The sequence below is a fragment of the Artemia franciscana genome, chromosome 8 (assembly GCF_032884065.1).
Source record: "Artemia franciscana chromosome 8, ASM3288406v1, whole genome shotgun sequence".
Lineage (NCBI taxonomy): Eukaryota > Metazoa > Arthropoda > Branchiopoda > Anostraca > Artemiidae > Artemia > Artemia franciscana.
In genome coordinates, this window is record NC_088870.1 from 37,520,889 (window position 1) to 37,535,025 (window position 14,137).

The 14,137-nt window shown below is 34.6% G+C and overlaps 1 protein-coding gene across 2 annotated transcripts in view; it reads left to right on the plus strand.

Moving 5' to 3' along the window:
- LOC136030374 (nuclear hormone receptor HR96-like) overlaps positions 1-10,642 on the plus strand; it is a 40,217-nt gene extending 29,575 nt beyond the window's left edge. For both annotated transcript variants that reach the window (XM_065709297.1, XM_065709298.1), the window contains exons 6-8: positions 2,696-2,896; positions 5,809-6,015; positions 10,290-10,642. In XM_065709297.1, coding sequence (XP_065565369.1) covers positions 2,696-2,896; positions 5,809-6,015; positions 10,290-10,490 — 609 coding nt within the window. In that variant the 3' untranslated portion in view covers positions 10,491-10,642. The remainder of the gene's footprint in view (positions 1-2,695; positions 2,897-5,808; positions 6,016-10,289) is intronic.
- Positions 10,643-14,137: the final 3,495 nt, after the last annotated feature.

Here is a 14,137-nt window from a genome sequence, read left to right on the forward strand (position 1 = left end):
TTGAATGGCTGACGAAATTTAATATATAATATTTAAGCCGGATGTTGCGTTAGTCAATAATTAGGCTTTGGAATCGGAAACCGGAATATAAATTAGTGCAGTTATGAATCAAAGTTGGGAGTATAACTTAGTTTAAGTGGGATTGGGAGCAAGTAGAATTACGCATACTCTAATGAAATACCCATGAGATCGGTGAAATGCCACTATAGATAATTATCCAGGGTATTACAAACCCTGATTCGGCAATTTATAATTAAAGTGGTGGTGTGGATGTTTACTTTCAAAATCTATGGGAGGTGTTAGAGTCTGCTCTCCTAAGTTGCAAAGAGTTACAGTTGAAATCGGGCAGAATACCCTAAATTTCTTGGTTTTGGAGTCAGTGAGTGTTAATAAACTCGTCTGAGTCTCGTCAATGAAATTCCTCTCTAATCGGTTGAATGCTATTCTAAATAAACATTCAGGTTAGCGAGAGTTAACAAACCTTGAGTCTGGTCGATAAAATGCCTTTCTGATTGGTTGAATTCAATTCTAAATAAACATTCAGGTTAGCGAGAGTTAACAAACCTTGAGTCTGGTCGATAAAATGCCTTTCTGATTGGTTGAATTCAGTTCTAAATAAACATTCAGGTTAGCGAGAGTTAACAAACTGAGTCTGATCGATGAAATGCCTCTCTGATTGGTTCAATGCTTCTCTAAATAAACATTCAGGTTGGCAGCAGAAAATTTTGTGTCATTTCGTGCATAATTAGAGTGAAATATGAAAATATTTACTTTTTTATCCCAAAAGATATACCAAAGATTTGAATGGTTAAAACCAACCTGGAAAAAGGTTTTTATCTTTAAATATTGTAAAAAGTAAAAAAAAAACATGTCTGATAACCAGGAATGTGTAATTGTCTTAAAACGAAGATGTAAATGTGTAGCAGTCAGATCTATTTTGGAGGAAAATGTCGGAAGGAAAAAAAAGTGTTACTTTTTCTTTTTTTTTTTTTTTTTTTTTTGTACATTTAAGTTTCTTTTCTTTGATCTTTATTTTACTGAGTTATCAACTAAACCAATTTTTCAATTGAATAGCATCTTTATTTATAACCTGTGTAGCATAGTGGATTGATGTTCTTCCTTGGGAATATGGGGCCCAGGGTTCGGTCCCCGCCGCAGCAAGGTTGGGCGACAAGCTTGCTACTTTCCCTGTAAAAAACACCCAGCAACTGAAACGTCGATTCGACGCCCTATGTGCCAGCAATGGCTCTGGAGGATCTTTATCCTTATTAGCATCTTTATTTATTGCACTTATTTTTCAGCTTTCAAAACCAAGTGAACCATATCGGTGTACCATTGGTATATTGGTGTACCAAAGAACAAACTTATAAAGCATCTCAAAGTTTTAGTGAGCGACAGTTAGAATTAGATTAAAAGATCCCCGATTTCGAACAAACAGAGCCTGGTATGAGCCAATAAGAATAAATAAATTATACAATATAATTAATCAAATTGTAAGTCTCACATTATTTTGACTGGTGAAATATCACTCTGTATAAATAGTCATGGTATAATTTATCTTAAAGAGCAGTATTTTTAATCTTAAGATCCTGGAATTCTAAGGCTTTGAGACGACATTGGTCATTCACCAACACTATAGCCCTACGCAAAACAATCGTTTATAGCTTGTTGTTTTCTGTTCAGCAAATTTTTCTTTGTTTTAGTTTGGTAGTGTTACTGAATCGGCGAGTGACTAAATTTGTTGGGTTGCTTTTTGTCGGTAGTGCTGGGCCATAAAAGGGAATGATTTCATTCAAGTTTATCTCAAACAGTAAAATATTTATGAACAATATATGGGACGTATGCGTAGTTTTTGGTTTGGAAGTCAAAACGAAAAGAAATTCTCTTGAGCATTTGAAAAAACGTCTCTCTTAGGAAGTGCAAAGTGTTTTATACGTTTTCGGTAAATTTAATTACTTGTACTAAAGGCGAGGCACAGGCTATTCAGCCCAACTCGGCACCGAGAATGCGCTGGACCATACCATGCCATTATTTTTGGTCTACTGTTTGGGGTTGCACGGTTTCCAACCATTATTTATTCCTATTGCGTCCTTGCTTTCGGAACCCAGTCAAAAACTGAAGTACATCTTCATTGTGGCATCCTAGGATTTATTTTTACTCCCGTGTTCTTTCTTCCACTGCGAAGATGGCTTAAATTAGAGGGATTGTTGGGTCTGGTACTCACTTGGGTACTGTATAACCTACCCTAACCATCTGGGCCGTCTGCTCTTGATGATACTGGATAATGAAAGCTTCAGATGGCGTATTCGCATAAGGTGCTCGTTGCTTATTTTTTGGCTAAACTTCAGGCATCAAGTGGCTGTCAGGCATTTCTGGTCAAGGATGTTGAGTAAGCCTTCTGTTTCTGCCCTTAGCGACTAGAGTTTGCATCCATGTAGCAGAATGGAGTGAATACAAGCTTGATAGACTCAATGATTTTTTTTCGGTCAAAACTGTCTGACTTTTTAGATAGATTTTTTTTTTTCTATTAAACGCAGCTGATAGAAGAATGCTATATTTGCGGTCATGACAGTTAGTTTCTAAATATCTTAACTTGTACCTTAGTGTATATAAGCTTAAGGCATCATTTTCTAACAATTTTATAATGCAACAGTGGTATTCCAAATTGTCTTATGGATATAATCCTGTTTTAAAGGGTGAATCTACTCATCAATTAATAACGGTAATCAACTTAACCGAAATTGCCATCAGGCGGATAATCAAAATGGCCAAACGGATAAGTGCCTTCCGAGATTTTTGTCAAGAGGATCAGATAGCATTGCTGAAAGATGGATGTACGGAAGTTATGATTTTAAAAGGAGTTGTTCAATTTGATCCTTTTAAAAATTCATGGAAGGTAAATTATTTTGAGTTTTTAATAAATATGGAAAAAAACTTTTCTCATTTTTTTCAATATCTATAGTATGTTTTTAATTTTAGAAAAAGTGATTTAATTCCGTTTCTTTAAATCCTTGCGTTTTTTACACATTTGGGGATAATTTTTTTTTATGTTTGTATTTTATTTTAAATATATGATTTTAAAAGGGACAGTTTAGTTCTTGGAAAGTATGTTACATTATACTTTTTAGTATAGTTAGAGATAAAAGCTTTATTTTACATTTAATTTATTATAAATACATCAATCTAATCAACCCTTTAAAATTTCTTAGAAAGTATGTAATTTTTTTGTTTATATTTACATTTTTTCAACATTTGATTTTAAATGAAGCAGCATAGTTTGTTGAAACTTAAAAATCCATTAACTTTTTTTCCTTTTTTTTACTGCGTAAATTTGGAGATACAATTATTTGTAAATAAGTGACAATTTAAAAATAAAAACAATTTTAAAGTGACTTTTTCAAAGAATCAGATTTGTTAAAGAACTGCTTTGAGAATTAATTCCTAAACTAGACTAATAAAGCGTCTTTCTCCTTAGATGTAGCATAGGCAAGTTCAAGGGTCTTAATAATTTTTTATTCTCATGGCTTATGCTGTGCCCTATGTCTTCCTTGTATGTTCCTTGTGAGAACTTATTTTTAATGTTTTTTTTTTTTAGTTTTTAATGTTATATTTTTTTAATGTGGATAAGAAGTGAAGAACTTTGAAAATATAAGAATAATATAGAAATGTGCTGGAACATAAAGAAATGAGAATAAAATAAATAAGAAATTATATTAAGTCATAGGAGATTCTATTTCAACAAATAAGAGCTAATTTGTAGGTATGAAATAAATACCCTTGTTTTTTGTTGTCAAAATAATAACTGTAATATTTATTCTAGTTTTCTAGTGTCATTGTCGCGAGAATTTAGTTTGATGTAAATTTGTAAATTTTTGTTCATTTTTTATTTGCCATTGAAGAAGGGCTGTCAATGTTCTATTTTTTTGTAATTTTTGCTGTGTCAAAACATCCTTTTTTAAAAGAAATAGCCCTTTTTATATTATATTCAGCTCTCGCACTACCCTCAAATATATTGTATTCCAGGCTTAACTCTGAGTTCCTCCCAAGTAACGGTCTCTTGAGGGTATCAACAAGTGGCTATTTTATTATCGAACGTTGTAGGATCAGGTTTCGAACTGTTAGTGATGCCGATAGTAAACAATAAGAGACAGAACTTAAAAAAAAAATATAATGAGACTGTAAAATAATTACTGCAAAGGGAACTGCTCGAAAAAATATTCGACAAAAGAAGAAGAAAAAGACAAATATTACGCCTGATAGATCTTTGTAGAACATTACAAAAAGTAAAGTAAGTAAGACGGCACTAGGCCCTTAAGGTCCAAACCGGCGGTGCTGATCTCCGTTTCATGGCCCTTCAGCCAGGAAGTGCAATGGGGGGGGGCTGGGGGTCAACCATCCTGTGCTTTCGCACACCCTTCCTGCTTACCTTCCCCAGATTTCTCCAGGTACCCATTTAGAGCTGGGTCGACTCTGGCTGAGCTTACAGAGTCACGCCACTGACCCCCGTCCCAAACTAAATAACTGGTCACAACTGGGATTGAACCCGTGCCCCTTGGACACAGAATTCCCTTGCAGTAGAAGTAGTTGTTGTAGTATTATGTATATAGTGCATGTTGGTTACTTCGACATTCCTCCTTACATACTCTAAAAGTATCAGCTAATTGCTCAAAGCTGTTCTTGAGACGTTGCTGATACACCCTTTTGGCAGCCTGCAGACACATATTATGCTTTGATTTAAACATCCCCTCCAACGTTTACGAGGGAAAATTTCACCCTTAATTTCCCTTAGCCTTAGTTGCAGTTGTAGCACCAGTAATAGTAGCATTACTAGTAGTATTAAAGCAAAAGAAGTAGTAGTAGCATGAATACAGAGTCTCAGCTTTGTCACTCAATATACCATGAAAGTTTCAACTTAATACTCTAAGGTGTTCTTGAGAAATTGCTGATACGCCCTTTTGACAAACTGCATGCACATAACATGTTTTGATTTAGTTGAACATTCGGAAATTTCAACTCAATACTCTCAGCCGTTCCTGAGAAATTGTTAAGACGCCTTTTTGGTAAACGGCATGCATTTAGTTTTTTTTTTATTTAGTTCAACATTCTGCTTAAATTGCCTTCATAGTACTGTTAGCCTCAGTAGTAGTCATAGTGGCAATAGTGATAGTGTGCACAAAGTGCCTTTTGGTTAGTTCAGAATCACCCTCGACATGCCCTGGAAGTTTCAATTTCGTACTCTTTAAGTTGTCTCTAAGATATTGCTGATTCGCTCTTTTGACAACCTGTATGTACATAGAGTGTTTCAATTTAGTCCAACATCCCCCTTAACATGGAGAATCCCAAACGTATGTTGGGAATCCTTGTCCGGGGGACACGAACAGAAAAGACAGGATGGCTGGCCTCCGAACCCCCCCCCCGCATTGCACTTGCTGGCTGAAGGGCCACGAAATGGAAATCAGCATCGCCAGTTTGGACATTAATAAGGCCTAGCCTATTTGTCTGTGATGGCAAAGGGTTATGCCTAATAGCGTTGTTAACATAATTAGGCGTAGTACATATTACTAGGCCTAGGTTTGATGAAGGCAAGTCATGGTCAAATACTTAGGCTTTAAAAATATCAAATTTTGCCAGACGCTATTTTGGTGTTGGTGATTTTTTTTTGCACTAGTGCCAGTTTCCAATCTTATGAGTTATTAATACTCTTTGATAGTAACTTCAAACCGCTATTGTAGAAACCTTTTTTTCCATTTTTGTTTTGGTTTTCAGTGGCAAAATTGAAGCAGGTTTTGACATGAGGCTCTATTTTAGATCCCTACAAGGGGCAACCAGTTAATCAAAATGGATATTTTGAAACAAGCTGGGCATAATATATATGAAGCATTTCAGAATTTTATAACGTCTTTTGCCCCCGAATGGCGATCAGATGATAACATCACATTAATAATGGCAGCCATTTGTCTTTTTTGCTCAGACAGGCCTCATGTGATTCACAAAGAACCAGTGAAATTAGCACAGGTATTTTAAACTACATCTGTTATATTATTTTTTCGTTTTTCCTATAGTAATTTTGTTTTTGTGTGTGCTGTCCCTAACCGCCTTCACAAATGTGCGCTTTCGTTGGCACTTTTTCAAACTAATCTGTTTCCTCTTTTGCGCGTGTAAAAAAGAGTCTTCTTTTTTTGTGCGCGTAAATGATAGTAAACAGTGGGACCCAAATAACTTGGATGCATTACGTTTCTTCCTGGAAATACCCAATGTCAGTGATACAGAATTGAGGTTATTGCTTCAAATAGTCTACTCTGCTGTTGATTCAGCGAACTTCAAATATACATAGTTTACTGGTATAAGCAATTTTTTCAAAGAATTGGATGTTGATTGCGAGGATTTTTGATTCAGTTAGAAATACATTCCAATTAGAAATTGCACAAAAACTACCATAGTGTTCACACCTTAATAGGTCTTTCCATAAAATTCACCATCCAAAATTTTATAAAGATTATTTATTAGTTTGCAATGGCTTCAATTCGGGGAAATTTAGAGAGAAGCAAAATGTATTTTTGAAAATATAGGTGGGGTGGGGTATTTTTTGCAATTTCTTTAATAAAACAGAAAAAGGTACATTTCGATAAAATGAGTACCCCCCACCTCTATAAAAAACAATTCTTCCAAATCTAGAGGAAATACGCCACCCCCCTCTTCTCGAAAAATGATGTCACTGTTAGTTCGGGAGTGCATTTAGGACAAAGTAAGACACACTAGTCTCTATTCTGCACAGTAACTAGCTCTAAGAAATTAGTAATCAAACGCCAATCATAACTTTTTTAATATTTAATAAATAAAGGCCTAACAAGGTATTCGTTTTTTTTGTTTTTTTTTTCTTTTTTTTTTTTTTTTTTTTTTTTTTTTTTTTTTTCTTTTTTTTGCTTGGCTGGTGTAGTCACCTATGAAAGTAGAATTGCTGGCCTAAAATTTAACAAAAGCTAGTAAAAGGTTACTATCGCTTAATGTATATCATCATAGGTAAAAAGAATCGCCAAGAGGGCAGGACGAAGACGCCCTGCCCTCTTTTATTTCTGCCATGATCAGAAAATCTTCCACGTATTTATTTTGATTTTAATTTTTACTTTTATTAGGAGTTATTCTTATTATTCAGTTGAATTTTTTCTACTGCGGTGATTGTGTCTATAGGCTATATACCCAAAATATTCATTCATTTCTCAGAGTTTTGTAGAAGACCTGTTTATTGCGATTTTTTGTTGTTTTATTATGGAAAATAGTATGGCCTTTGTAACCATAGGCATAACTCCTTTCAGAGGTCAGGATATGTGTTTACCAAACATTGAAGCTCTGAACAATTCTCAATAAAATAAAAACATTATTGTGGCAAATTAAAAAGCAATATTTGATTTTACTTGAGGCAATTTGATGACATAAATGATTTCCAATATCCTTTGCGTTGACAGTTGGCCAGAAACGGCCCAAAAATTTGGTGTCCCTTATCTATTTGAAACTTGACTTTATTGGTCCTTATATCAAGAGAAAAGTAATGCACAAGTAAATCATCCCGGGTCATCCATCAGTTCAGCATAAAGGGAGTGATTGTGATTGTTCGTAGCCCCATCCCCCCTCTAATATTTAGGGTAATTTCTGCTCTTATTGATTTTTAACATAGGTTAAAAAGGGTTTAATACTGTGTTTTCTATTATCTAATGCTGTAAAAGATTACTACTCTCTTAGCTTTTTAAAATGTATTAGTAAATTCGATGCATACGTGGTAGCACAAGCTCTGCAGACAACGAATGCGATCAACCAAGACACATACGCACATACACACACACAAAATATAAAGTTTTGCTTTTCTGTAGTTATAGGCCTGAAAATTCTATTAGAAGTTAGTAGTAGTAGTAGTGTAGAAATTTTGTTGAAAATAATCATTTTTTATATAATAGCACAGTAAAAGCGGAGCTTGCGAGGATGTGCTAAAATAAAAATAAAAGAGTATGGAGCATGAGACAATTTACCGAAACCAACATAAAAACAAACAACGAAACATAACAATATAAGCCCCAAAACAACACATAAAGAATACAGAAAAATAACCCACTGAAAATATAGTTAATCTGTTTCGAAAGCATGCCCACCGAGCAACTCCACACGTAAATCTGATTTAAACTGGTTGAAATTACCATTATCCTTAATATCTTTACTAAATTTGTTCCAAAGCTTGGAAGCTGTATAAACAAGAGAAAAATAAGACCTACTAGAAGCAAGTCGAGGAACGTCAATATTTCCTCGCATCCGAATATCGTGCTGGTGAACATCTGACCTCTCACAAAATATACCTTCAGAACAATTTGGAAGGCCCTCATTATGATACTTATATATAAAAAATCACGCATTCCGGCTGCAGGCATTATGTTGAGCATCCAGAATCTAATGGTGAAATTGTTATCTGATTTTAAGCTAATTCATACTAATTATATATGTCACATATTTGGAATCAAGTTAAAATCCAAACGTCCGTTTCTTTCATGTTTTGGTTACTACTGCTTCGGATCACTATATCCTTCGAGTTCATTATTTCAATTTTTTTCAAATATCCACTTGCTTTTTACATGACATCTCGAATGATCGTCACGAGTTCTGTTCAACCCCTCATTAGATTTACTCTTTACCATTTTCGTAACGCAGTTTATAGTACCTTTGGATGCCATATTTCGCTGCTATGGGTTCCAGGGATAATAATGGTGTAAGAGTTTCCTGGTTACCTTCTGATTACTTCAGGAAAGGGTATCATAACTCCTTATTTCAGTTCGAATCCGGCTTTAAAAAAAAGGCAAAAAAACATCCTTGACTCAAAAAATTAAAAACTGTGTAGCTAAGAGCTTAAAGGTTACATGATCAGTGGGTATTCATGATTTGATTTCTCAATTTTTGACATCCACTGATCTTATTTGGGTGATGACCCCCCCCCCCCCAAATTTCTCAATTTAGGGAAATTTATTTACGCAATTAGCTTTTGATTGGTGTGCTTTAACTTAATGACCTTTACCTCGTTGTAATCATCTTAAAAGGGAATTATTTAATGTATATATTGTTAACAAAATTCCATGGTTTAGAGTTTTAACTACTTTTTCTATAGTTGGTTACCACGAACTGCTTAAAAATAAGATGGGGTTGTTGTAAGATTTGAGAGTTTTTGCCTCCCAATGTTTCGAACCTTTTGAGCTAAATTTCCTATGTCTGCGGGCTGGTTGTCTCAATATAAAATATATAGATAAATAGCGAAAAGGTAAGGACTAATATTCCTTAAATTGCGACAAAGCTTTCTTTTCTTTGTTCCTAAAATAAGAGAAAATTTGGTAAAGACAGAATTCACTTTATTGGCTAAGCCAATGTTTCTTTTTTCAAAATTGCAGAAGAGCCTCAATAAGAAAAATATTCCTTTTATTGGGTTTGCCAATGATCCCTTGAACAAATGAATGTTAAATGAAGGGCAAATTTGTGTTATTTATAGGCTATTTTTACAGGGTAAGACCTGTAGCCTGAAACTTCGAAAAATTGTAATAGAAGAACCTCCAATTTTAGTGGTTCAAGTACGAAAACCATCGTAAATCATAAGTATTGACTCCTTTGGAGAAAAATCTAGGAGTGAAGTCACTTCCCACTAACTACCTTTGTGCAGCTTAACTATTTCAAAGGCTCATGGTTTAAAACACCGCTGGCATAATTAATGATGCTCATGGGTCCCGCTTGGATTTCTGTCGGAGAGGGGGGGGGGGAGGACAGGCGGGTTGTAATAAAAAAGCGTGGTAGATTCCTCAGGTCAATAGGCTATTGTGAAGCTAAGGTGGTCGGCTAATTACACAAGAATTTTACTAAGCTGGGCAATTGACTGAGAAATCATGCATCTATAATCAAGCTAGAAACGTGGAAATTAATTGAGAACAAAATTGGAATGGTGAGTTTGGGCAAAAGTAAAAAAGGCGAAACATTCTAAGGGATGTTATGCCAGAACTAAAATGTAGGCTTGTGAGAAAAAGTAGTTATCTCATCCATTTTTTCTTAAAAGTGGTCTTGATTGAAATCACTCACTCTGACAGCAGAAGGGCCGCCTTTGATTAAACAGCCAATCATAGCTTTTGAAGGCTGTCCAATCATAGCCGGCTGTCCATTAATGATCCACCTCCAAAAATGCTGCTGACAGGGTAAATGATGTCAATCAAGACGAGGCTTTAAGGCTTAGGTAATTTTGGCTTTCATACATCTAATTGATATGGTTTTTTTAGGCTTCCTATTATCGTCTACTAAGAAGATATCTCGAGTCTGTGATTGGTGGTTGTGAAGCAAAGTCAGCCTACCTTAAGTTAATCCAAAAAATTATGGAGCTTCGGGCTTTGAGTAAAATCATTGTTGACGTTTATATTGATGCTGACACTGCCGAAATTGCTCCACTGTTGATTGAAATTTTTGACTTAAAATACCGGTGATCTTGTTGTTTGTTTTATTCTTTTTGTGTTAGTATTTTTTCTTGCGCAATGTAAGTAACCTTATTGCAATCGGGTATTGTGTATTGTCTATGTACTGTCGGATATGAAGCTTGTTTTTCCTAGCTAATACAGAATGAGATTTTTAACAAAAATGTGCTATTTCCTCTTCAACTAGGGCTTATTGTCAAATACAAATTGTAAACAAAATACGAAGTGTGTACTTCGCAATTTGTCAAATATACGATATAGGAATCACTAAGTTTAGAATATGAATAACTTATATATAGCTTATAATAACTTAATATAACTAACTTATATAACTTATATATATATATATATATATATATATATATATATATATATATATATATATATATGAATAAATTATTATATAGGTGAAAATTAATAGTACATGTGTAAGTAATATTGCTATCTTGTTTTGACAAAATTAGACCTCAGTTGTGAGATACCTACCTGAACTCCCTCCTCCCAAAAAAAAAACTTGAAAACAGCGGTGTTCGCTAATAGTGCAATTTCGACACGACTTTCGTTCATTGGAAGGTTTTCATTCAGCTGAACGGGTTTCTTGGTTGAAACCTCCAAAATTCCGGTCCAAGTGTATGTTTAAACTGATTAGAAACACTCTTTAGCCGTGTATCTGCCAAAAATTCATTTTTTTGGAATCCTTTTGATTCAGGCAAAGATGTACGTTCTAGACTAAATTTGAAATTTTTTAAGCCAGTTTTTGGTTATTGGAAAATGTGTAAAGAATATAACCTCTAATAATTATAACCTCTAATTCTGATTCTATGTTTGAAGTTTCCATATTAACTGTATTTATTCATGTAGCTTAAGCTTATGTGGTGGCTTTAATATGCTACCTTTAATATGGTCAAATTTGATAATACCTCTAATATCTTTACTATGGTCAAATTTGAGTAGCAGTAAACTCAGTCCTCCCCAGATCGTTGCCTTACTCTATAAAATCCGTAAAAATAAATTATATATTTAAATTATAATAAGATGATACCCCCCTCCTATTGCAAAGTTTAGAAAGTCTCAAATTTTATGGGAAAAGTCCAGAATTATGGCGATGATGGGTGGGTTTTATATTGATTACTTGTTCCTTTTTTGTCAGTTTGACCTAATAAATATAATATGCTAGTAGAATTTCTGTCGGTCATAAACAAGTTTACATAAAGTAAATTTTATTTGTTTTTATTTATCCTTAAAAAGTAATTTTTTTTTCTGTGAAATTTGTTGGAGTTTAGTAACTGGTTCATTTATAATACATTTACTTCTCTCTTTTCTTAGGCACTGGGGTCTAAGACAATATTTTCGAGAAAAAAATTCGAAAATGTTTATCTTGGAACATCCTGTTACCCTGGGGCATTACAGTGGATTGGTGTTCCGCTTGGCAACACGAGGTCTTGGGATCAACGCCTTCGGTGGCAAAGTTGGGTTGAAAGGTTGCTGCTTGTCCTTCTATAAAAACACAACCAGCAACTGAAATGTCAATTCGATGCCCTATGCGCCAGTAATGGCCATGGAAGGTCTCAATACTTTTATCCTTATTTCCCCACTGTCATTTTAAAAGGAATGAGTTATGAGATTGCAAGGCTAAGCTGCGAAGCTCAATGTTTGTTGTGACAGCTTCTTCTTCAACTTGGTTAACTTTGACAAATAGCGTCCAGTCGTTGTTGCAGTTCCTAGATCTCATAATAGGAATCTCTTTAATGCACATATTTGAGTCAGTGCAAGAAGAGAATATACCTTGTGTCATTGGATTAGGATTGTCTCCCATAACGATTTCCAAGCCATAAGTGACTACAGGGCAAACAACACCATTCATTCTTTTTAGCTACCAACATCAGGTACAAATTTGGGATACCTTTGTCGTTTGAAATCGTCGAAAGATCCAATAACTAACTTTCGGGATCACACGAGCCCCACAGCCCTTGGTGTAAGGAGTATTAGCAATGTAATATGCCCATTGTTTATATATAGTTTGTTATTGGAAAAATGGGCATGTTTGATCCTGGGTCTCCAAAAAGGCTGATGGTATTAAATGAAATTTTCACGGAATGTTAAGGATACGTTTGACCTAAATAAAAACATACTATTTGCATGCCAAGTGTGAAAAGGATGTACCAAAACTATCTATGGAACATCTGAGGGTATTATGTTAGAAGCAATATCTCAATAAAGAAGTGGGGTATTTAGTTGAAACTTTCAGGGAATGCTGATTAGTATCTAAAACTAATAAAAAGGCATTATGTGCATGCAGGTTATCTAAAGGGTGCATCAGCGCTATCTCGGTAACAACTGGGGTATTTGAGACTCTCAGGGCTACTACTACTGCTGTTGCTGCTACTACTACTATTACAACAATTGGCACTAAATCGAAAATGTTTAAATGAATCCCGGTTGTCATAATGGCATAGATGCATTATATCAGTCTTAGGAACAGACTAGGATATTAAGTTGAAACTTTCAAGGAAGGTTGATGGGAGTGGAAACTAAATGAAAAGGCACTTGAGTTTACATATTGTCAAGAAGGTGTTTTTGCAATATCTCAGAAACAGTTATGGTTTTGTGGTGGAAATTTCATGGCATAATATTGAGGATGTTAAATTAAACAAAGGGCACCATATACATCCAAGGTTATCAAAAGTAAATATCTGTGACGTCTCAGGAACGGTTGAGGGTACTAAGTTGAAAGTTTCAGGGCATGTTGAGGGGATTTTGGACTAAATCAAAAAAACCGTGTGCATGCATGTTCTCAGAAAGGCTCATCTACAATATCTTTGGAATGGTTAAAGTTATTGAGTTGAAATTATTAGGGATGTCAAATTAACTCAAAACACACTATGTGCATGCGAGTTGTCAATAATGCATATCAGCAATAGCTCAGGAGCGTCTGAGGGTATTAAGTTGAAATTTCAAGACTACTGCTGAGAATACTATTTCTACTCTTTCAGCTACTAGTACTTCTTTTCTAACTTCTTCTTATTACTTGCGGTTGCGACTAATTGCCAGTACTATTGACTACTGCTACCATGACTTCTACTGGCACTACTACTATTAAACTAAATCAGAAGAGTTCTAAGTGCTTTTAAATACTGTAAGTTGCATCACCGTATATTGACGGTTAGTTGCATCAAATCAATGATGAATTTCTTTCTGATGATATTTTCTGTGTTGGATGATCGATTTTGTCAGGTAAAATAATTTTAGTGAAAATTATGACTTTTTAAAAGATGTCTAATATAATTTACAACTACCGTTAACATGATTTTTTGTTTCTGGGATATTTTTTTTTTTTTGCTTTGTGGAAGGATCCAAACTATTTCGTAGTGGGATAGGGAAACTATGACATAAATATTTTCTAGCCTCTGAATAGACCTATTGTTGTCATGGTCTTAGCAATAGCTGGAACCGGTAAAAGAGTTTATACTGGCATAGCAATCAGAAGTTTAAAAATACGATAACAAAATGTCTCACGAAAAAATAAGTCGCTCTCATATGCTGACTGAGGTTCATTCAAAATTTTCAAAAGTTATTAAGGACTTACCACTTGTTTTGTAGTCACCATATCTCAAAACTCCTTTACCATACTATCAGCTCTCAAGATCTTATCATTATTC